This window comes from Coregonus clupeaformis, chromosome 33 (genome assembly GCF_020615455.1).
Source record: "Coregonus clupeaformis isolate EN_2021a chromosome 33, ASM2061545v1, whole genome shotgun sequence".
NCBI classification, from domain to species: Eukaryota; Metazoa; Chordata; class Actinopteri; order Salmoniformes; family Salmonidae; genus Coregonus; species Coregonus clupeaformis.
This window is the reverse complement of record NC_059224.1, coordinates 33,297,849-33,324,111: the sequence shown is the minus strand read 5'-3', so window position 1 is coordinate 33,324,111 and position 26,263 is coordinate 33,297,849. Positions and strand designations below refer to the sequence as shown.

The following is a 26,263-nucleotide window of genomic DNA, read 5'->3' as shown; positions in this document are numbered from 1 at the left end:
GAGGAATGCTGCCTATGACCACAAGAACACCATCCCCACCGTCAAACATGGAGGTGGAAACATTATGCTTTGGGGGTGTTTTTCTGCTAAGGGGACAGGACAACTTTACCGCATCAAAGGGACGATGGACGGCGCCATGTACCATCAAATATTGGGTAAGAACCTCCTTCCCTCAGCCAGGGCATTGAAAATGGGTCGTGGATGGGTATTCCAGCATAACAATGACCCAAAACACACGGCCAAGGCAACAAAGGAGTGGCTCAAGAAGAAGCACATTAAGGTCCTGGAGTGGCCTAGCCAGTCTCCAGACCTTAATCCCATAGAAAATCTGTGGAGGGAGCTGAAGGTTCGAGTTGCCAAACGTCAGGCTCGAAACCTTAATGACTTGGAGAAGATCTGCAAAGAGGAGTGGGACAAAATCCCTCCTGAGATGTGTGCAAACCTGGTGGCCAACTACAAGAAACGTCTGACCTCTGTGATTGCCAACAAGGGTTTTGCCACCAAGTACTAAGTCATGTTTTGCAGAGGGGTCAAATACTTATTTCCCTCATTAAAATGCAAATAAATGTATAACATTTTTGACATGCGTTTTTCTGGATTTCTTTGTTGTTATTCTGTCTCTCACTGTTCAAATAAACCTACCATTAAAATTATGAACTGATCATGTCTTTGTCAGTGGGCAAACGTACAAAATCAGGAGGGGATCAAATTCTTTTTTCCCTCACTGTATATTCAGTTTCAGTACAGGTGGTATGATAAGTTCCTGTATGGCGGGACGTCTTTGGTTTGGGTTTTATATGACCTAGTGGAATAAAGATAGTAAGTTGCAACTGTAATGGCTTAGGTCAGGTCGTGAATAGAGCTAAGGTTTTCTCCCCATCTTAAATCACTGGCCGCTGACATGGTGTTTCTTCAGGAAACTCATTAAAAACACACGGCTCAGGCCAAACTACGAGTTGGCTGGATTGGTCAGATATACCAGTCTACTTTTAATGCAAAAGCGAGAGGGGTAGCAATCATGATAAGGAAAAACATTCCTTTTATTTACTCATCCTTGATTTCAGATCCTAATGGTTGGTATATTATTGTGGTTGGTACACTGAATTGGATACCAATAACCTTGGTTCATTTATATGGGCACAACTTCGATGATCCATTATTTTTCCAAAAGGTATTTAAGGCCATAACAAATATCTTGGATACAAATGTTATTGTGGGTGGCAACTTCAACTGTATGTTAGTTCCTCTTTTAGATAAACAGCTATCAAGGTCAACAATCAAATGCCAGTGTTTGTCTAAATACAATGACAAACCTTAACGTTGTCGATATTTGGAGACTGACGCATCCAACAGATAGGGATTATTCTTTATTTTTGTCTGTTCATTAATCATATTCCAGAATTGCCAACTTCTTTGCTGCGGTTGTTACATATCACCGGATTCTAATCACAGACCATTCTCCGCTCTCCATGGTGCTGAAACTGGACAATATGTCTGCAGGTCAGTGACCGTGGCGCTTAGACGCTTACCTGTTGAATGATGAGGCTTTCTGTCAGTATTTGAAGGATCACTTTTTTCCTTGGCGCTAACGACACGGGGATGTTGATGACTATCCTTTGAGAATCTCTCAAAGCTGTGATTAGAGGTCACATTATTTAATATACATCAGAGAGTAAGTAACACACCAGGCTGAAAGAAATCGAACAAGAGTTAGGGGAGCTACAATTCCTCGAATGAAGTCCTTGAGAAGATCAGTCGAAATATGAGTACAATAACATCCTTTAGAAACAGGTAGGCTATTTACTTGATAGAATTAAACAACGGTATTTTGAACTGGGTGACAAACCGCATAAATTATTAGCAAGGCAGCTAAGGCATACACAAGCTATTCATCAAATAAAATACAATAATAGTACAATTGTAACAGATCCGTGGGATATCAATAAATGCTTTGCACAGTTTTACTCAGAGCTATATCAATCAAAATGTGATCCTGCTGATCCACAAATTCTCACCGAATTTGAACTTCCTAAATTAGACAGGGGGGCAGCAGTTGCGCTCGATGCCGCGATAACTACAGAGGAGATTAGTGAAAAAAGATTATTATTATTTTTTATTTTTTTGTCATTTAGCAGACGCTCTTATCCAGAGCGACTTACAGGAGCAATTAGGGTTAAGTGCCTTGCTCAAGGGCACATCGACAGATTTTTCACCTAGTCAGCTCGGGGATTAGAACCAGCGACCTTTCGGTTACTGGCACAACGCTCTTACCCACTAAGCTACCTGCCGCCCGATGTCATCTCATCTCTGTGGCCGCTATATAAGGTGTTGACAAAAATATTGGCAAACCGATTGAAATAATATATTTCTGATATTATACACCCCGACCAGACAGGTTTTATCTTGAACCGACATACAGTGGGGTCTGGAATTATTGGATCCCTTGACAAAGATCAGCAAAAAAGACTGTATAAAATAAATAATACAAATACTGAGCTATATTGTATACTCAAAACATTAAAAAATGATATTATTTTATACTAATACAATTGCTAAAATAAATATATTTTGTTTAACAAGTAAATAATAAAAAAAAAATCTACAAATTATTGGATCCACTGTTTTCAATAGTCCAGCACCTTCCCCTTGCGAGGATAACGACACAGACTTTTTCTAAAATGTTTTATGAGATTGAAGAACACATTGGGTCTGCTAAATGGCATATTATTTTTATTTTTATTTTATCTTAGACCAGCGATTCTCAACTGGTGGGTTGCGACCCAAATTTGGGTCTTCGGATATGTCACGAATTCTTCTCCGGATGAGGTTTTCAAAAGGACATTTGTGAAGATTATTATTATATATTTTTGTTTTACTTTTGTTTTGAAACACTACTGCTACACACAGGCGTGCAGTGCATCGCTTATTGTTGCTGGCTTTACACATACACAGTGCCTCCGAGATAGCTACATTCGGACTCCGAGAGCTTTCGCCCCACACACACACAGTGTGTCGCACACACTGACCAATACAATGACAGCGTTCTCGCCACACACACTGATCCAACAAAATGAGAGCGTTCTTGGGGACATTACGTGCCAGACCACAGAGCGCATAGCGAATGACTACTATGCCCTGCAGCTGGATGAATCCACAGATGTGGCAAACCATGCCATTCTCATTGTGTACGTGAGACGTGTGTGGGAATAGGACTTCCAGGATTCATTTCTGATTAGTTACAGATTTGCCCACCACCAGCACCGCAACTGAGATCTTCAATACACTGGACCTATATCTGGGATCGGTGGGACTGGGCTGGGATAAGCGCGTTGGTGTGACAACGGATGGGGCAGCCTCAATGACAGGGAAACACTCTGGGGTTGTAAAAATAATCCTGGACAGGGCACCCGGTGCGACATGGAACCGCTGCTTTTTGCACAGAGAGGCATTGGCAGCCAAAGATATGGTGCCTGAGCTCCACGAGACTCTGCAAGACGTAATAAAAGTGGTCAACAGCATTAAAAAGAGTGCTTAGAATAGCAGGTGTTTCCAGTCGTTATGCCAGGATATGGGCAGCGAGCATGTCCAGGTGTTGTATCATGCAGAGGCCCGCTGGCTTTCCAGGGGTAAAGTGCTGTCCCGGGTTTATGAGCTGAGAACCGAGATCGCATCATTTCTCTCTGAAAAAAAGTCCTCCCTGGCAGAACTATTTGAGAGCGAAGTGTGGCTCGCTCAGATTGCTTACCTTGCTGATATTTTTTTACCAGCTGAACTCATTGAACGTGTGTATGCATGGGAGGAGACACAATTGGTTCGAACAGAGGGACAAAGTTGACGCTTCCAAAAAAGGAACTGACTGTGTAAGCAAACCACGTTTCCACCGGGAGGCTAGACATGTTTCCCAATGCCAACTACGAGGTGCAACACCTCGGCAACGCAGACCATGGCGACAGACAGTGACGCAGCACCTTCTTAAACTGCACGGCAGGTTCTGTGACTACTTCCCAGAGGAGACCAGGCAGGACCACGACTGGATAAGGGATCTCTTTGGAGTGGAGATGGGCAGTGTCACGTTGTCAAGCAACGAGGAAAGCCAGCTGGTGCAGCGGTCATTAGATCGTGGACTGAGCAAGCGATTCCCACAAATGACATTCCCACAGTTCTGGTGCAGCATAGCAGGGAAGAATCCTGCTATCACCTGTCATGCAATCAGAGTCACACTACCTTTCAGCACTACCCATCTATGTGAGAGTGGCTTCTCTGCTACAGCTCTGCTGAAAACAAAAAGCAGAAACAAACTGGACACCCAGCATGACCTCCTAGTTGCCCTGTCCACCATCACCCCAGACCTTGATAAACGTATCAAACACCCCCAGCTTTCCGATTGATTGTGATTAATTTTTTTAGTTGCACTGCCTTGTAGCAGGCTTTACAGGTCGGTAGGTGGTTACATTCGGACTCTGAGAGCGTTCTCGTCACACACCCACACATACTGATCCACTAAAATAAGAGCGTTCTCGCCACACATACACACTGATTCAATAAATAGTAATAGGCAACGGTTAATTCTGTTAATGGTTATGACCTTTTTATTGCATTGGTTCAAACTTGTATGGTTTTAAAAACAAAAACACTATTCAGTGTTTTTATGCTGTTCACAAGTTAATTGATGATTGAGTGGCCTAATGATTTTTTTATTTGCACTGAAATACTGTTTACTAACATTACTGCACTGGTTTTGAATAAGATCAAAGTCTGTTATTACATCCTCCTCTTGAATTGATAATAAATGTTCTCAGTTAACATTTTGGTGAATGGCTGTCATGAAAAAGGAACATGTTTATTACATTTTTATTTAACCTTTACTTAAAGGGATAATCCACCCCCAGAAATACAAATAATTAAACTCCTGTCAATTTGGTGAAAGCCTATGTTCTATCAGTGGGTAAAATAGAAAATGTCCACTTGATTTAACTTAAGTTGTCCGTCTGTGAAAATCAGGAAATCGTGTAGGAAAACGTCATCACTACATGATTCTCGTCACTGGATATAGGGGATAACACACTATTACATTTTATAACGCTTTTAAAACAATTACCTGCACTCCAGATCGCCAAATAAGTCAATAGATGGTATGGGCATAGGGCTGTTACGGTGACCGTATTACCACCACACTAGCGGTCACGAGTCATGATGGCAGTCAAATTCCATGTGACCGTTTAGTCACGGTAATTAGGCTTCTCCAAGCTCTGATGCTGCTGATGGTCATTAGTAGCCTACCAAACTTGCTAACTGCCTGGTACTCTGTACTCTATTGTCCCTCTAATCACTCTGACATCAATGCAAACGTAATTGAAATTCTAATCAAACACTTCATGAGAGCCCATGTTGCGCAACATTTCTATAGGCCATGCAATTGTGTGACAAAACAGAGTGATGGCCTCTATTAAAAAGAGGATCCCATCAGCTTTCTATAGGCTAGGCCTACTATATTTATTTCTAAACCTTCCTAATATTAAGCACATTGCTTCTCTTTAAAACAGGAGTATAGCTTACCTGGCTGGCATGAAAATTAACCACTGGAAAAGCATCCTCCATTTGCTATTTATGAGCATAGATTAAATGTGTTTTTTTCCGCTGCCCCTGTTTCGAGACAGGTGCAAGATAATGGTCCATTCTAAATCAAAACAAATATCACACATATTATTTAGTATATATGTAAAAACAAGATTAAAATCAAGAATAGTGTGATGGGTGACAATATTAGCCTATCACTTGTGAATGATATATTATCACTTGTGAATGATGCCCAGTTTAAGGCAAGAAACAGTGCATGTTTTTTTTGCCTAGCCAATAGGCCTATATGTTTTGATAAGGTTTGTATCACAACTAAAGTGGCCAAATAACTTAAAATGAAGCACATTAATCCACTTCACAACGGGTGTAGAGCCTAACTGGCATACATACGCAGCGCATGAGTTTCAAGTTTGGGGAAGATAATTTTCACCATAAAAATGCACCTTTATATTAAAATCATTACATGCATAAATCATATTTGTGGTAACTTTTGAGAATGCCGTTTTCCTGCTAATTGAACATTTGCGCTTATAGCCTACTGCCGTGTGTGTATTGCTGCGCTTATAATGTGAAGAAATAGCCTAATAGTTTATCAACATTGTTGCATCAAGCTCATTGCTTAAAACCGTTTTTTTAATGCTAGTGGTTGTATTAATTTGGGATCTATCGCATCCCACAACTGTCCCGGATAAGGGCCACAAAGGGGATGCAGCCGGGAAATTCGAGGCATTATCAAGTTCTTGTCAAATTGTGAATGAGACTGATGAAGGGTGAACTTAAAGTTGCATCATGCAGCCTTAGAATGTATTAAAAATCAAAACATATAGCCCAACATTTGTATCACAACTAAAGTTACATAAATAACTCTAAATTAAGCATATAGGAGTATCTGTTTCTTTGTTAACCGCTCAAAATAGAATAGCTGCATGTCCGCACTCCCTCAAATCGTTTGGAGGAAATATCCTTTCTATTTTATTCAGCTACAGTGGGGGGAAAAAGTATTTAGTCAGCCACCAATTGTGCAAGTTCTCCCACTTAAAAAGATGAGAGGCCTGTAATTTTCATCATAGGTACACGTCAACTATGACAGACAAATTGAGGAGAAAAAATCCAGAAAATCACATTGTAGGATTTTTAATGAATTTATTTGCAAATTATGGTGGAAAATAAGTATTTGGTCACCTACAAACAAGCAAGATTTCTGGTTCTCACAGACCTGTAACTTCTTCTTTAAGAGGCTCCTCTGTCCTCCACTCGTTACCTGTATTAATGGCACCTGTTTGAACTTGTTATCAGTATAAAAGACACCTGTCCACAACCTCAAACAGTCACACTCCAAACTCCACTATGGCCAAGACCAAAGAGCTGTCAAAGGACACCAGAAACAAAATTGTAGACCTGCACCAGGCTGGGAAGACTGAATCTGCAATAGGTAAGCAGCTTGGTTTGAAGAAATCAACTGTGGGAGCAATTATTAGGAAATGGAAGACATACAAGACCACTGATAATCTCCCTCGATCTGGGGCTCCACGCAAGATCTCACCCCGTGGGGTCAAAATGATCACAAGAACGGTGAGCAAAAATCCCAGAACCACACGGGGGGGACCTAGTGAATGACCTGCAGAGAGCTGGGACCAAAGTAACAAAGCCTACCATCAGTAACACACTACGCCGCCAGGGACTCAAATCCTGCAGTGCCAGACGTGTCCCCCTGCTTAAGCCAGTACATGTCCAGGCCCGTCTGAAGTTTGCTAGAGTGCATTTGGATGATCCAGAAGAGGATTGGGAGAATGTCATATGGTCAGATGAAACCAAAATAGAACTTTTTTGGTAAAAACTCAACTCGTCGTGTTTGGAGGACAAAGAATGCTGAGTTGCATCCAAAGAACACCATACCTACTGTGAAGCATGGGGGTGGAAACACCATGCTTTGGGGCTGTTTTTCTGCAAAGGGACCAGGATGACTGATCCGTGTAAAGGAAAGAATGAATGGGGCCATGTATCGTGAGATTTTGAGTGAAAACCTCCTTCCATCAGCAAGGGCATTGAAGATGAAACGTGGCTGGGTCTTTCAGTACGACAATGATCCCGGGCAACGAAGGAGTGGCTTCGTAAGAAGCATTTCAAGGTCCTGGAGTGGCCTAGCCAGTCTCCAGATCTCAACCCCATAGAAAATCTTTGGGGGGAGTTGAAAGTCTGTGTTGCCCAGCGACAGCCCCAAAACATCACTGCTCTAGAGGAGATCTGCATGGAGGAATGGGCCAAATTACCAGCAACAGTGTGTGAAAACCTTGTGAAGACTTACAGAAAACGTTTGACCTGTGTCATTGCCAACAAAGGGTATATAACTAAGTATTGAGAAACTTTTGTTATTGACCAAATACTTATTTTCCACCATAATTTGCAAATAAATTCATTAAAAATCCTACAATGTGATTTTCTGGAAAAAATTCTCAATTTGTCTGTCATAGTTGACGTGTACCTATGATGAAAATTACAGGCCTCTCTCATCTTTTTAAGTGGGAGAACTTACACAATTGGTGGCTGACTAAATACTTTTTTCCCCACTGTATGTTCAATTATATTATTCATACCATAAAATAATGCCACAGAATCCTAAGCAAATCTTGTCTGCTAAATAGTGTAGCCCACAGCCAGATCAGGGCCTAACATAAGGACAACTCAGAGTATGCTATTCTGTTCTTCTGAAATAGACTACATTTTCTTCACATCATGTTTCTTTAGAGCAGTCTAAAATAAATAATGGATTTATTGTGATGGTGTAGGCTATATTACATGGATTTATTAGACTATTTAAAATGTAGATGTTCCAAAGGTCTGCATCAGTGGCTTGTAGGCTATGCGTGGAAGCCAGGAGATGCTAAATGTGTTTATGTTAATTAACGGTCAATTACCGTGAAACTGGCGCCGGAGAAGATGGCTGCCGTTATACAGCCCTCTAACCAATTGTACTATTATGTGTGTTTTTTCGCATTATTTGTAATTTATCCTGTACATGTTTTCGCCACCGTCTCTTATGACCAAAAAGAGCTTCTGGATATCAGGACAGCGATTACTCACCTCGTATTGGACAAAGATTTTTTCTTCAACGAGTCGGTTGCAAAGGATATTCTACAGACACCCGACAAGGCCCAAATCCCTGTCAATCGCATGAGAAAGAGACAGAGATATCATGGACGTAGGTCGGGGTGCCTTGTATGGATCCAACAGTGAGTGAGTAAACTGCCTCTACCATCAATCCTATTAGCCAATGTTCAATCATTTGAAAATAAATTGGACGACCTAAGATTAAGGTTATCCTACCAACAGGACATAAAAAACTGTAATGTCTTATGTTTCACCGAGTCGTGGCTGAACGACGACATGGATAACATACAGGTGGCGGGATATACGCTACATCGGCAGGATAGAACGGCTGACTCCGGTAAAACAAGGGGTGGCGGTCTGTGTATATTTGTAAACAACAGCTGGTGCATAAAATCTAATACTAAGGAAGTCTCAAGGTTTTGCTCGCCTGAGGTAGAGTATCTCATGATAAGCTGTAGACCAGACAATTTACCAAGAGAGTTTTCATCTATATTTTTCGTAGCTGTCTATTTACCACCCCAAACCAATGCTGGCACTAAGATTGCACTCAATGAGCTGTATAAGGCCATAAGTAAACAGGAAAATGCTCATCCAGAGGCAGTGCTCCTAGTGGCTGGGGACTTTAATGCAGGGAAACTTAAATCCGTTCTACCTCATTTCTACCAGCATATTAAATGTGCAACCAGAGGAAAAAAAACTCTAGACCACCTTTACTCCCCACACAGAGACGCGTACAAAGCTCTCCCTCGCCCTCCATTTGGCAAATCTGACCATAACTCTATCCTCCTGATTCCTGCTTACAAGCAAAAACTAAAGCAGGAAGCACCAGTGACTCGGTTAATTAGGAAGTGGTCAGATGACGCAGATGCTAAGCTACAGGACTGTTTTGCTAGCACAGACTGGAATATATATAATAATAATATATATAATATAATATGCCATTTAGCAGACGCTTTTATCCAAAGCGACTTACAGTCATATGCGCATACATTTTTACGTATGGGTGGTCCCGGGGATCGAACCCACTACCCTGGCGTTACAAGCGCCATGCTATACCAATTGAGCTACAGAGGACCAGGATTCTTCCGATAGCATTGAGGAGTACACCACATCAGTCACTGGCTTCATCAATAAGTGCATCAATGACTTCGTCCCCACAGTGACCGTACGTACGTACATACCCCAACCAGAAGCCATGGATTACAGGCAACATCCGCACTGAGCTAAAGGGTAGAGCTGCCGCTTTCAAGGAGCGGGACTCTAACCCGGACACTTATAAGAAATCCTGCTATGCCCTCCGACGAACCATCAAACAGGCAATCAGTCAATACATGACTAAGATTGAATCGTGCTACACCGGCGCCGACGCTCGTCGGATAAGGCAGGGCTTGAAAACTATTACAGACTACAAAGGGAAGCACAGCCGCGAGCTGCCCAGTGACACAAGCCTACCAGAAGAGCTAAATCACTTCTATGCTCGCTTCGAGGCAAGCAACACTGAAGCATGCATGAGAGCATCAGCTGTTCCAGATGACTATGTGATCACACTAACCGTAGCCGATGTGAGTAAGACTTTTATTATTATTATATTATTATTTTAAGCAGGTCAACATTCACAAGGCCGCAGAGCCAGACGGATTTCCAGGATGTGTCCTCCGAACATGCGCTGACCAACTGGCAAGTGTCTTCACTGACATTTTCAACATGTCCCTGACTGAGTCTGTAATATCAACATGTTTCAAGCAGACCACCATAGTCCCTGTGCCCAAGAACACTAAGATAACCTGCATAAATGACTACCGACCCGTAGCACTCACGTCTGTAGCCATGAAGTGCTTTGAAAGGCTGGTCATGGCTCACATCAACACCATTATCCCAGAAACCCTAGGCCCACTCGAATTTGCATACCGCCCCAACAGATCCACAGATGATGCAATCTCTATTGCACTCCACACTGGCCTTTCCCACCTGGACAAGAAGAACATGCTATTCATTGACTACAGTTCAGCGTTCAACACCATAGTGCCCTCAAAGCTCATCACTAAGTTAAGGACCCTGGGACTAAACACCTCCCTCTGCAACTGGATCCTGGACTTCCTGACGGGCCGCCCCCAGATAGTAAGGGTAGGTAACAACACATCCGCCACGCTGATCCTCAACACGGGGGCCCCTCGGGTGCATGCTCAGTCCCCTCCTGTACTCCCTGTTCACCCATGACTGCATAGCCAGGCACGACTCCAACACCATTATTAAGTTTGCCGACGACACATCAGTGGTAGGCCTGATCACCGACAACGATGAGACAGCCTATAGGGAGGAGGTCAGAGACCTGGCCGTGTGGTGCCAGGATAACAACCTCTCCCTTAAAGTGATCAAGACAAAGAAGATGGTTGTGGACTACAGGGAAAAAAAGAGGACTGAGCATGCCCCCATTCTCATCGACAGGGCTATAGTGGAACAGGTTGAGAGCCTCAAGTTCCTTGGTGTCCACATCACCAACAAACTATCATGGTCCAAACACACCAAGACAATCGTGAAGAGGGCACGACAAAGCCTTTTCCCCCTCAGAAGTCTGAAAAGATTTAGCATGGGTCCTCAGATCCTCAAAAAGTTATACTGCTGCACCATCGAGAGCATCCTGACTGGTTGCATCACCGCCTGGTATGGCAACTGCTCGGCCTCCAACCGCAAGGCACTACAGAGGGTAGTGCGTACGGCCCAGTACATCACTGGGGCCAAGCTTCCTGCCATCCAGGACCTCTATACCAGGCGGTGTCAGAGGAAAGCCCTACAAATGGTCAAAAACTCCAGTCACCCTAGTCATAGACTGTTCTCTCTGCTACTGCACGGCAAGCGGTACCGGAGCGCCAAGTCTAGGTCCAAAAGGCTTCTTAACAGCTTCTACCCCCAAGCCATAAGAATCCTGAACAGCTTATCATGGCTACCCGGACTATTTGCATTGCCCCCCCCCCCCACCCCACCCCCTCTTTTGCGCTGCTGCTACTTTGTTTATTATCTATGCATAGTCACTTTAACTCTACCCACATGTACATATTACCTCAACTACCTCGACTAACCGGTGCCCCCGCACATTGACTCTGTACCGGTACCCCCTGTATATAGCCTCCCTACTGTTATTTTACTTTACTGCTGCTCTTTAATTATTTGCTATTTTTATTTTTTACTTATCTATTTTTATTTATTTTCTTAAAACTGCATTGTTGGTTAAGGGCTTGTAAGTAAGCATTTCACTGTAAGGTCTATACCTTTTGTATTCGGCGCATGTGGCAAATAAAATGTGATTTGATTGACAATCACCGGCTGACAAGATTTCATCACCGCCACAGCCCTATATGGGCATACTTGTCTAGAACACATCCATCCATTTATATCGTCATGACAAAGTATATATCGCTTAGATGTGCTCAATCTAAACAGTGTACCAAATTATTCAACTCCGTTTCTCCTTCAAGTACCATGTCGCAATGCGCCCTGTGTGTCTGTGGGAAACAGAGATATTACAGAAAGGAGGAGATAGGAATCGCATTGGACAATGAATGGAGAAACGCCCCACCAAATGACTGTCGACCCATCGCATTCACGTTGTCATGCTGCGTCACGCGGTTGCTAAGATAATCGTCAAGCAATCCCTTCTCAAAGTCAGGGTATGAGTCTAGAAACCTCCCAATTTTCCTCGAAAGTACGTAATGTCACGATTGAAAAGCTATACGATATTACAGAGAACAAGTTAATTATCTCACATCTTGGAAAAGATTTGCAATGTTGTATTTCTTGTTCACGAAAGTCTTGCTAATGTTTGCTTTTTGAGGTAGCGCCCAATTGACTCCCATTCACTCCTTGAAGGAGAGCTCTCATTGTCCCAGAATCATGCAGAATGTACCGCGCGGCCTATTGCCAATGCATGGGCAACATACACAATTGGTGTTAATACAATTCTAATGGAGTTTCCCCATCTCCTCAAAAGTATCTCTGTGGGAAAGAAACATACTCTGCTCTCGCTCTGAGCAGAGACGAACTGCAAGTTGAACTTGGTGAGATGGACTCCTAAATTGATAGTGCAGTTTGTTTAGCCGATTTTGAAGCTAGCTAGCTACTTCACATGCTGATATTGACTTTGGTATTATTGTGTGTAGCTATGTTTTTTAGCTAGCCACCTTGCTAGCTATCCAGCCAGCCCAGAGAGAGAGCATTGCATTGCAGGTTTTGTAGTAGACTTGAGCTGCAACAGATTTCCAAAAACTATTTTCAGGTTTCTACCAACCTTGTTATAACGATGAAATGAAACATTTGTTAACATAATTTTTTTCACATAGTGTTATTTAACACTGTTAATCATAGGAATTAGTGGTTTGGGGTGGATTATCCCTTTAACCAGGAAAAGCCCATTGAGACACAGAGTGTCTTTTGCAAGGGACAACTGGCCAAGAAGCCAACAGCAATCAAAACAACAAAATATACAACACAATCCATAACACACAATATTGGGTTGCAACTGAATTATCATTGTCAAATTTGGTTAGAGGCAAAACCAGTTGACAACCGCTGTCTTAGACCATTCCTCCATACAGCATCTTTCTAGATCCATGATATCCTTTGTCTACGCTTATGGACTGCCCTCTTCAATTCAAACCACAGGTTTTCAATGGGGTTCAAGTCCGGAGACTGAGATGGCATTTGCAAAATGTAGAATTTGTGGTCAATTAACCATTTCTTTGTGTATTTTGATGTGTGCTTGGGATTATTGTCTTGCTGGAAGATTCACTTGCGGCCAAGTTTCAGCCTCCTGGCAGAGGCAACCAGGTTTTTGGCTAAAATGTCCTGGTACTTGGTAAAGTTCATGATGCCATTGACCTTAACAAGGGCCCCTGGACCAGTGGAAGCAAAATAGCCCCATAACAAAAAAGACCCACCACCATATTTTACAGTATGGAGGAGATATTTTCTGCATATGCATTGTTCTTTCGAAAGCCGAAGCGTGCCTGGCCAAATACCTCAACAGGATCATGAACTTTATCAAGTACCACAATATTTTTGCCAAAAACCTGGTTGCCGCTGTCAGAAGGCTGAAACTTGTCCGCAAATGGATCTGGAAAGATTCTATATTAAAGGATGGTCTAAGATCCCTCCCAATGTGTTCTCCAATCTCATAAAACATTTTTGAAAAAGGCTCAGTGTTCTTATCCTGGCAAGGGGAGGGTGCAGGAGTATTGAAAACAGGGGATCAAAATCATTTTGACCCCCATCTTTGAGATTTTTTTAAAATTACTTGTTAAACAAAATGTATTTCTCTGAGCAATTGTATTAGCAAATAAACATTTTTTTTGCATGCAATATAGCTCAGTTTATACAGTCTTTTTTGGTCACCTTTATCAAGGGATCCAATAATTCCAGACCCCACTGTATATACTACAATTTGAGATGCCTTTCCAACGTAATGCATCATGATCATAAAGATGAAGCAGTGCTAATTGCTCAATGCAGAGTTAAGGCATTTGATCAGATAGTTGAAGTATATGATGTCGGTTCTGGAGCATTCTGGGTTTGGAAAGGAATTTATTAATTGGATAATCATTATTTACGGACACCCAATAGCAACCGTGGTAACCAAATCAGGGGATGTCGCCGTCATTCTGCCTGTTCTAAGGCTGCTGACTGGGTTGCCCTATTACGCCGGCACTCTTCTCTATACAGTGCCTTCAGAAAGTATTCATACCCCTTGACTTATTCCACATTATGTTGTGTTACAGCCTGAATTCAAAATTGATTAAATATATTTGTTTTCTCACCCATCTACACACAATAACCCATAATGACTAAGTGAAAACATGTTTTTATAAATTTTTGCACATTTATTGTAAATGAAATACAGAAATCTCATATTTACATAAGTATTCACACCTGAGGTAATACTTTGTAGAATCACCTTTGGCAGCGATTACAGCTGTGAGTCTTTATGGGTAAGTCTCTAAGAGCTTTCCACACCTGGATTGTACAATATTTGCACATTATTCTTAAAAAAATGCTTCAAGCTCTGTCAAGTTGATTGTTGATCATTGCTAGACAGCCATTTTCAAGTCTTGCCATAGATTCTCAAGCCGACTTAAGTCAAAACTGTAACTTGGCCACTCAGGAACATTCAATGTTGTCTTGGTAAGCAACTCCAGTGTAGATTTTGCCTTGCGTTTGAGGTTATTGTCCTACTGAAAGGTGAATTCGTCTCCCAGTGTCAGTTGGAAATCAGACTGAACCAGGTTTTCCACTAGGATTTTGCCTGTGCTTATAGCTGTATTCTGTTTCTTTTTATCCTAAAAAACACTGTAGTCCTTGCTGATGACAAGCATACCCATAACATAATGACTGTAAGTCGCTTTGGATAAAAGCGTCTGCTAAATGGCATATTATTATTATTTATTATTATAATGCAGCCACCACCATACTTGAAAATATGAAGAGTGGTACTCAGTGATGTGTTGGACATGCCCAAAACATAATGCTTTGTATTCAGGACAAAACATGCATTTCTTTGCCACATTTTTGGCAGTATTACTTAAGTGCCTAGTTGCAAACAGGATGCATGTTTTGGAATATTTTGAGTTCAAAGTGGTAACCATTGGCCTCATGGTGAAATCCCTGAGCAGTTTCCTTCCTCTCTGGCAACAGTGAGGAAGGACGCCTGTATCTTTGTAGTGGCTGGTTGTATTGATACACCATCCAAAGCCTAAATAATAACTTCACCATGCTCAAAGGGATATTCAGCATCTGCTTTTTTTTTTTTTTACACATCTACCATTCATTGCCCTTCATTCACTACTCGATTTAGGGATCTTACAGATTACTGTATGTGTGGAGTACAGAGATGGGGTAGTCATTCACAAATCATGTTAACCACTATTATTGACCACAGAATGAGTCCATGCAACTTATTATGCGATTTGTTAAGCACACTTTTACTCCTGAACTTATTTAGGCTTGTCATAACAAGTACTTATTGACTCAAGACATTTCAGTTGTATTTTCTATTAATAAAAACAAAATTCTACAAACATAATTCCACTTTGGAGATTATGAGGTTTTGTGTGTAGATCAGTGACACAAAATAAACATTTAATCAATTTAAAATTCAGGCTGTAACACAACAAAATGTGGAAAGAGTAAAGGGGTGCGAATACTATGAAGGCACTGTAGCTATAGAACCCCTCGCTATTCACATTTGTGCACATGATGATATAGCTCCCGTTAAGATCAAAGACACGCAGCACAAAATGCCCCTCTATGCAGACAACGTTCTTTTGTTTTTATCCAAGCCTAAAACTTCCATTGCTCCCTTGCGTAGCCCTTCACAGTCATACCTGTATACAGGTTATAAATTACAGATTTGGACACTGATAAACTGCTAAATTGGAACACAGTGGCTGTACAATAACATGCTATACATGACATTAAAGCTCTGGCTCTGAGCTTCACAGCGCTGTATAGGTTTTAACTGACAGCCATTCTGAATTTGAGCAACTCGCTCGCTCTCTCCCTCCCTCCATCCCTAACCCCTCATCCCTCCCGCTAATTGGACAACTTTGGCAAATGTTTTGTTGTCTGAGTGAGGGGCAACGCTGTAAATTAAGAGGACTCTGTATTTTGAAAGATGAGACGTTGAGGATTATAACAAATACTGCTTTGATGTCATACAAGCAAGCCAAACACCCGTGAGTCCAAATGTGCACTTCACATTTCCATATTATAAAACTCATGTCATATACAGTGTTAATGTTTATGATAACTATGTTTGATGTATAGTTACAAGATGACATGGTGTCATACCCTGAGTTGTTCTGAACAGCGGCACACGCACCTGAACGCCCTCATGACTCCTTTCTATGCGCACCAAAATGTCCCTGAAATACATTGTGAAAGCCTAACACTTTAATATCGTATGTTATAACTTAGCTAGTCACGTTGGCAATAGAGCAGGCTTTCAAATTATGCCCACCTGACCCAGATTGCAATTTATAATGAATCGTTTTTGGATTGCGTAAACAACAACAGTAATTGTTTTTCAGGGTTGTGGTCCAAACAAAACAACTACAAGTATGTTTGCTCTAGTTCCTCAAAGGCACAGCTATGAAAGATCAAAAAAAGCACCTTATAGCTGCATTGAAATTACTTAGGAACTGTGCACACTTTGGACACTTTTGTGGCCACTTGGAGACACCAGTAAAGTCCTCTTATGTTGCACCTACCCCACATTTTCCAGGAATATTCTTATCATGTTACTGAATGTATGCAGAATATTTTCAGATTTCATCATTAACAAATCCGACAAAAAGTACAGTATATGTAAAATACACATAAAATTAAGTGTAATGTTTGGATTCAGTCTTGTGTACTCACATTTGATCTAATAATTTCCCCATAATCTCCAAACGATTCCCGTTCAATTGCTACCATGGTTATGCATATGTTTTTCATACCACTGAAAAAATATATAAAAGCAAAATGTAAAGTCTTGGTCCCATGCTTCATGAGCTGAAATAAAAGATCCCAGCATTTTTTCATACACACAAAAAGCTTAATTCTCTTAACTTTTGTGCACAAATGTGTTTACATCCCTGTTAGTGAGCATTTCTCCTTTGCCAAGACAATCCATCCACCTGACAGGTGTGGTATATCAAGAAGCTGATTACAGCATGATCCTTACACAGGTGCACCTTGTGCTGGTTGCAATAAAAGACTACTCTAAAATGTGTAGTTTTGTCACACAACACAGTGCCACAGATGTCTCAAGTGTTGAAGGAGTGTGAAATTGGAATGCTGAATGCAGGAATGTCCACCAGAGCTGTTGCCAGATAATTTAAATGTTCATTTCTCTACCATAAGCCTCCTCTAACGTCGTTTTAGAGAATTTGTCAGTACGTCCAAACGGCCTCACAACCGCAGACCATGTGTATAGCGTCTTGTAGGTGAGCGGTTTGCTGATGTCAATGTTGTGAAGAGAGTGCCCCATGGTGGCAGTGGGGTTATGGTATGGGCAGGCATAAGCTACGGACAATGAACACAATTGCATTTTATCGATGGCATGTTATCGATGTCAATGCACAGAGATACCGTGATGAGATCCTGAGGCCCATTGTCGTGCCATTCATCAACCGCCATCACCTCAGTTCTTCCATGGCCTGCATACTCACCAGACATGTCACCCATTGAGCATGTTTGGCATGTTCTGGATCGACGTGTACGATAGCGTGTTCCAGTTCCCGCCAAAATCCAGCCATTGAAGAGGAGTGGGACAACATTCCACAGGCACACAATCAACAGCCTGATCAACTCTATGCAAAGGAGATGTGTCACGCTGCATGAGGCAAATGGTGGTCACACCAGATACTGACTGGTTTTCTGATCCACGCCCCTACTTTTATTTTTATTTTTTTACAGCATATCTGTATTCCCAGTCATGTGAAGTCCATAGATTAGGGCCTAATGAATTTATTTCAATTGACTGATTTCCTTATATGAACAGTAACTCAGTAAAATCTTAGAAATTGTTGCATTTATATTTTTGTTTAGTATATTATATATATATATATATTTTGTATATGTGAGTTAAGTTTTGTTTGGGCTTCCAAATGTGTGATTCTATTCAACACTAGAGTAAATGTTAATGTTTGTCCCATAAAAATAAAATAAATAAAAACAAATTAATTAATCCCACAAAATAATTATCATATAGCCTCAGCACACTGAATGAATTGGATAGGAATGGATACAATGAAGAAAGGAAATATGCAGATAATCTCATGAATGGGTTCATCAATAAGGAAATAGAGTTCTATGCATGCTTTGTGTTGGGAAAAGGGAAAGCTTGTTGAGAAAAAAGTAATATCAGACAAGCCACAATCAAGTGTATTATATACGAGCTCTAAGGGAGCAATTCAACCGAGGGAGTAGGAAGGAATCTATATATACACACACTGGCATAAAATCTATAATATGCGCTAGGGAAGTGCACTACCACAAAATTAAAATGTCTTCAAAACAAAAAGGGAGAAACGGGAATACGGTAATTTTTGGAAAATTCAGAGAAAAAGCAGCAACAACAAACAGAGACTTGGTGTGAACTTTGCTACTCTCTTGGCTAATCTGGGATGAAACACATTAAAATGGTGTGAGAGTCTGTACCCGTTGTCGCCAGCAGCGTAATACATAGATTTCCTTTGGGACCTCACCACAGTGTTTTACAGTTGTAGGGGGCTCTGAAGCACTTTTTTTTTTTAAAGGCAGGAGCGGCACTGGAAGAATTATAAAACAGTCAGAGAAAGGCAACTATGCCGTAAAAGCACTGTAGATTTCCAATGATGTAGTAACGCTGGGGAGTAGTGACAGTTACAGCTGTATATTCACTAGGGCTGTCCCCCACTAAGAAAAGTTCAGTTTTTTTCGACCAATCGAAAAACATTCCCTATTCCCTCAACCCGCTCTTTACGTGACACATGTATGCATCGCATGCACGTGACCAATAGGACCTATAACACACCATAATCACATCAATACATTTGTTATAACAAACTCTGAACACTGTAACACGTGATAGCAAAATGGATGCAGAGGCTGTGACAAATAAACTCGAAACGGGGGAATATTTACTGGTTGCACATGAGGTAAAGGGGAAGTCAGATGCGTGGAATATATTTGACTAGTTGTGAAAAATACTGGAGATCAAGAAAAAGGAGCAAGCTATGCGTGCATATTATGTGTGCCAAACAGGTGTTGTTAAATTACAATATACGTTTTCTGACCATTTGGAACAATGTAAACAACACTAAATAAATTATAAGTGTACCAAAGAGTCTGTTGTAACGTTTATTTGTAAAGCCTTTATTACAGCAAAGACTAAAAATAGTCGCATTCATTCGTGAAAGCAATTTCCAAAATGGAACGGTTTAGGCCTATTTATTGTTTACGCAAATTATTCAAATGGTCCCTTTGTCATATTATTTTAAAACTAAAATGCTTGATTGCATTTCAAATCATGAATGACTCCTATGCTGTGTAATGACATGAACTAATACATTATTGATTGATACAGTAGCCTATAAGTATTGAAATATAGGCCTAAGTACGTTACAGTATTAAGACTAAACAGGATGCGCTCTTAGGCCTACAGCTCGATGGTGGTTATCCAAGGCTGCTATACTAAGCCTACTAATGATAAATTACATTACTTATTATAATGATGATCAGAATAATAATAGTAATAATAACATTAAGGAGATCAAGGAAAAAGGAGGGCTATTATTATTATTATTATAACTATAATTTCAGACAATTTGGAACAGTGTAAACACTAAATAAATTATAAATAATACCAGACAGGCTGGTCTAATGAAAAAAAAGTCTAAAGCCTTTATTACAGCATAGCAAAGATGAAAAACAGCTGAATTTGTGAAATTGTTTATCCGACGTTGTGGTTGCCTGAGGCTTGGTGCTCACGGAATCCATAGGCTATTAAACAAACACTTAAACAGGCAACAGAAGCAGGATGTCTCTTATTTCTGTAGAAATTATAATTTATCAAACCAAGCACCTTTAACTGTTAGGCTATTGATTATAGACCTAATTCAGTTGGTGTTTCCCCTCTCCTCACTTTTCTTAGACAATTAAGGCAACGGCTGTTTTCTCGTCTCCTAACTCCGCTGCTGACTCCGCCGCATTGTTCTCAACACCAATATGCTGGTTAACTTTGCTATTATCTAGGAAAAAGCACCAATTCAACAGTGCACTGATGTTTCAGAACCGCGGACAGCAACCACGATCAAACGTGGGAGAAAGAGTCTTTGTTATAAAATAATATTATTTTTATTTGTGTTGCACCATTGTTCTTACATAATATAACCATATACAATTTCAGTAGCAAATGTCTTAGATTGATGGACTGTGCCATCCCCACTGCCTCCACAATGGATCAGTCCATTCAGACAGGAACGAATCAGACAGGTGTCTTGTAGACCATGAATTATTTTATTATTATTTTTTTTTTGCTACTGCTCGCCTAAAGAAATCTCGGTCGACCAACAGCCTATCAACCAAACAATCAACCAGTCGACTAAATGAGGTCAGCCCTGGTATTCAAATAAACTCTATGTGGAGACTGCAGTGATCAGTGACATCACAACAAAGACCAGGCTCCCTACATTGGAAATCCCCATGGTCAAACCTCAGACCATAGCAGTGTGGCCCTGTGCTGGTGTGCAGCAGAGCAGAGCCAGTCTGGAAGTAAGGCTCTCACGCTCCAAGGTGACTGCAGGGGAGCACACAAACCCACAAACACACAGACACACAGACCCAGACACACGCACAGAAGCCTCTGGGTGACTGGTGAGGTGGATTGGACAGGAGGTAAGGCAAGGCTTCACACGCCTGCAGAACAGCACGACACAGTAATGAGGACTACCGGGCTGTTAGCAACGGTATCACTCTAAGCGTTCACACACACGCACACAGTACAATGAGAACATAATTTTTTTCTATCACGCCGAATGGCACACCTGACCTCAATAGGGATATTAGGGGTACATCTGTGCATAATGTTAATTGCAGAAGTCACTTGGCCATTGGCTGTTTAACTTCAAGTTAATGTCTTCCATTAGAAAATCAATTAAGCATAAACGGTGATGTGCTGTCAGGAAATGAAATATATTAAATATGGAGATTAATCTACTGTGACATTTTGTCTTTATCATAACACAGCTCTTGGATTCCTCACCAGTTGGTGGCTGACAGTGAGTGGCAGGGTTTAACTCTGCAGTTGACACCGACAGGTCCTTTCCAGGAAAACAATTTTATTATTATTATTAGTATTTAAAAACTCCTGGCAACAGTATAAAATAGAAACATTCTTTCCTCGTCTCCGGGTGGTGGTTGGGGTCAGGAAATTACATTTTACGAGCGGCAACCAGTCATAGACAATGGATCAGCATTGTGGCATTGTGTAGAATGACTATTGATGTTATGAACCGTAACGGAGTAATGCAGCATGAGCTATAAAAAAAAACGAACTGTAATTGTACCCAATCGACTCATCTCTACTGCACAAACCTTCAACCAAAGCTGTGTATCTTCGATTCCTTGAACTATAGCCACCACACATAGGGTCAAATGGAAACATCCATAGAAATAGAATGAATATAATATTTCTATGGATACATCATTATTATCCACTTGTGTTTTTTTCCTTTATTTCAATCAGGTTAGATAAGTCATTGAGAACACATTCTCTTTTACAATAAAGACCTGACCAACAAGGAGCATTGATTCTGGCTGTAAAGCAGACAAGTGAATAGCGACTAGTGATTGATTGTAACTTGTCTTGACAAAATAAGTTGTGACTGTGCCCTCCCCCCACCTCAGGGCAGCAGGCAGGCAGGACAATAGGTGGTCCTCTCAGTGTGGAGCCTGGTGCTTGGTGCCAGGGCTGGGCAGCCTGACTAGGATAATGGAGGAGGCCAATAATGGGCTGGGTAATGGGGATCAATACTGCAGCACTTAGTGATGGCTCGGGGAGCCACGCAGCGCTGCTAACCTCTGTGCCGCCACCTCCACTGCCTGATTCATGCAAGATCGTTCATCTCTAAGCTCGCCTGGTAAAGGCCTAGCATGAAGATAGGCGATAGGTATCAGTAGGGCTTGGCGTTATACCGTATTTAACTATATAACGGTATTGATGCGCGGACCGGTTTGGGTTTTTACTCTACCTTCTATAAAACAGTACTTCAATGTTTGGTTTGTTAAATGTGATACACCACTTTTTATAGTTTACTCCGATAGTTCAATTGTCTCCTTCTCGCACACCAAACCCGCCCCGTCACTCAAGGAGCGCAGTTGTTGTTGTTGCTCGACCACGAGATCATTTGCCGACCGTTCACGCTTCAGTCTGCAATGCAGCAGATGCAACAATATGTTGATGACAACAATGCTGCTTTCCACTTTGCTTCTTAATATAAATCCACAAGCGTTCTATAATTACACTATTAGTTTGTGTATAGAACTGCCTGCAAAGAGCTAATGTATTTTCTTAGTAAGTTGTGGCTAAAATAAATCATGTTAGCTGCTAATGCTAATCGCAAGTAAGCTGGCTATAATAAAATGTACTGAGTCAGAGAAAACATAGCTAGCTAATACAGCCTGATACCAGTGCTCATATTTCCATGATTCCAGCAGTTAACCCAAGTGTTTTGATCTAAATCTCAAGTCAAATTGCAATTGCAATATTTGATTAAAAATAAGGCCTAGACTTTTTGCTCATATCGTGCAGTCCTAACATGACAGTGTGGAAATGATATTTTAGTGGAATTGTGATTGAACAGTATAAAACAATCAGAATGAAGAAAGCCCCTCTGAAAACACTTAGAATGTATGTGTTGCCACCCTAGGGTCATACACAACTCAAAGCAAATTTAGAACTTGTATTATTCAAAAACATAAAATACCGTCAAATACTGTCATACCGTCAGAAATTTGAAGAATATTGTGATATACAGTTGAAGTCGGAAGTTTACATACACCTTAGCCAAATACATTTAAACTCAGTTTTCACAATTCCTGACATTTAATCCTAGTAGAAATTAGTTAGGATCACCACTTTATTTCTCTACTACTATTTTTATTTCAGCTTTTATTTCTTTCATCACATTCCCAGTGGGTCAGAAGTTTACATACACTCAATTAGTATTTGGTAGCATTGCCTTTAAATTGTTTAACTTGGGTGAAACGTTTCGGGTAGCCTTCCACAAGCTTCCCACAATAAGTTGGGTGAATTTTGGCCCATTCCTCCTGACAGAGCTGGTGTAACTGAGTCAGGTTTGTAGGCCTCCTTGCTCGCACACGACTTTTCAGTTCTGCCCACACATTTTCTATAGGATTGAGGTCAGGGCTTTGTGACGGCCACTCCAATACCTTGACTTTGTTGTCCTTAAGCCATTTTGCCACAACTTTGGAAGTATGCTTGGAGTCATTGTCCATTTAGATGACCCATTAGCGACCAAGATTTAACTTCCTGACTGATGTCTTGAGATGTTGCTTCAATATATCCACATAATTTTCATTCCTCATGATGCCATCTATTTTGTGAAGTGCACCAGTCCCTCCTGTAGCGAAGCACCCCCACAGCATGATGCTGCCACCCCCGTGCTTCACGGTTGGGATGGTGTTCTTCGGCTTGCAAGCGTTCCCCTTTTTCCTCCAAACTTAACGATGGTCATTATGGCCAAACAGTTCTATTTTTGTTTCATCAGACCAGAGGACATTTCTCCAAAAAGTATGATCTTTGTCCCCATGTGCAATTGCAAACCGTAGTCTGGCTTTTTTATGGTGGTTTTGGAGCAGTGGCTTCTTCCTTGCTGAGCGGCCTTTCAGGTTATGTCGATATAGGACTCGTTTTACTGTGGATATAGATACTTTTGTACCTGTTTCCTCCAGCATCTTCACAAGGTCCATTGCTGTTGTTCTGGGATTGATTTGCACTTTTCGCCCCAAAGTACGATCATCTCTAGGAGACAGAACGCATCTCCTTCCTGAGCGGTATGACTGCTGCGTGGTCCCATGGTGTTTATACTTGCGTACTATTGTTTGTACAGATGAACGTGGTTCCTTCACGCGTTTGGAAATTGCTCCCAAGGATGAACCAGACTTGGCTGATTTCTTTTGATTTTCCCATGATGTCAAGCGAAAAGAGGCACTGAGTTTGAAGGTAGGCCTTGAAATACATCCACAGGTACATCTCCAATTGACTCAAATGATGTCAATTAGCCTATCAGAAGCTTCTAAAGCCATGACATAATTTCTGGAATTTTCCAAGCTGTTTAAAGGCACAGTCAACTTCTGACCCACTGGAATTGTCATACAGTGAATTATAAGTGAAACAATCTGTCTGTAAACAATTGTTGGAAGAATTACTTGTGTCATGCACAAAGTAGATGTCCTAACCGACTTGCCAAAACTATAGTTTGTTAACAAGACATTTGTGGAGTGGTTGAAAAACGAGTTTTAATGACTCCAACCTCAGTGTATGTAAACTTCCGACTTCAACTGTATATTGGCCATATCGCCCAGCCCTAAGCATCAGCTATGAGTTCATTAGACATAAGTAGTGACCAGTGGAGGCTGCTGAGGGGACGACGGCTCATAATAATGGCTGGAACGGAGCTAATGGAATGGCATCAAACACTTGGAAACCATGTGATTGATGTATTTGATACCATTCCAACAATTCCGCTCCAGCCATTACCACAAGCCCGTCCTCCCCAATTAAGGTGCCACCAACCTTCTGTGGTAGAAACACTATCTGGCACCACCTTGTTTTACTCAGGCTCTTAAAAATAGCATATAGGACATTTCCCTGAGAAAAAAAGAGCAGCAATCTCACAGCTCAGTGAAAATGAGTTTTGTGAAAGAAGCCAGTGAATACATAATCAAGGTGCTTCCCAAATGTTACCCTATTCCCTATATATTGTGCTACTAGGCCCATACGGCACTGGTCAAAAGTAGTGCACGTTGTAGGGAACAGGATGCCATTTGGGATGCAGTCTTACACTTCTATACCAAATATTGTCAGCAAATTGATCTGTGGCAATTATCGCCCACGCAAATAATTAGCGGTAAATTGATAATTAGCTTCAGTTTAGAAGAGAATCATCAAGCTCAATGATCCTTAGCTGAGTGTCTTCAGTAGGAGGTGCATACAATGGAACTTGTGAGATAGAAAAACAAACATGTAGATTGCGGATGCAGTTAAGCATTCACAAAGGCATAGGCCTGCCAAAATGTTAAACAGGCTTGTGGTCAAGGGAGGCTACTCTGAAACTGCTGTGATAGAGATATATTGAAAATGGTTTTGCAAACATGTTTAGCAATTTCAGAATGGCTGCTCAGTCCTCAGACCGTAGCACTTGTGATAGATAAAGATCCAGGACACTGTCTGAGACCTATGATCAGGCTTTACTGAGCCAGGCAGCCAGCGAGCTGAGAGGCAGGCGGTCTGAGATCCTCTCCTGAATAATTAATCAGTCTGACAGACTAGTCTCTCTGTCTGTCACTCACTCACTCACTCACTCACTCACTCACTCACTCACTCACTCACTCGGCAGTGACAATGTGGACTAGAGAGGGGACCAGAGCGAGGTCAACACAGGGGATAGAGTGGCTGCTAATGTGCCTGGTGGTTATGGCGTAGTGACTACTACCTGGTATGTCTGGCACCTCATCAGGGGTGTAGGGGAATTACAGGGGCAACATGTTCTCGGCTGAACGGGCATGGTGGGCAGGGCACTACTCACGTTGAATTTGATGATGTCATAGATCAGGTAGCGCGGGACGGGCTGGCCGTTCACCTTGTCGATAATCATCTCCTGTGGAAACAAGAGACGGGGGGTGATGAGGACAGACGGAAACCGAGAGAGAGAGACGCAGAGACAGAGAGAGACCCAGAGACGGAGCGAGAGAGAGAAGGGGGGAGGGAGGGGGGCAACACATTCTTCTAAGATAAATAATTCTACATTTGGGGTCCAATCAG

The 26,263-nt window shown here is 41.5% G+C and overlaps 1 protein-coding gene across 1 annotated transcript in view; it reads right to left on the bottom strand.

The window, feature by feature from the left end:
• The window catches only part of rngtt (RNA guanylyltransferase and 5'-phosphatase), a 177,547-nt gene that overhangs the window by 119,535 nt on the left and 31,749 nt on the right, over nucleotides 1-26,263 (bottom strand). The window contains exon 11 of the mRNA XM_041860818.2: nucleotides 26,028-26,099. Coding sequence (XP_041716752.1) covers nucleotides 26,028-26,099 — 72 coding nt within the window. The remainder of the gene's footprint in view (nucleotides 1-26,027; nucleotides 26,100-26,263) is intronic.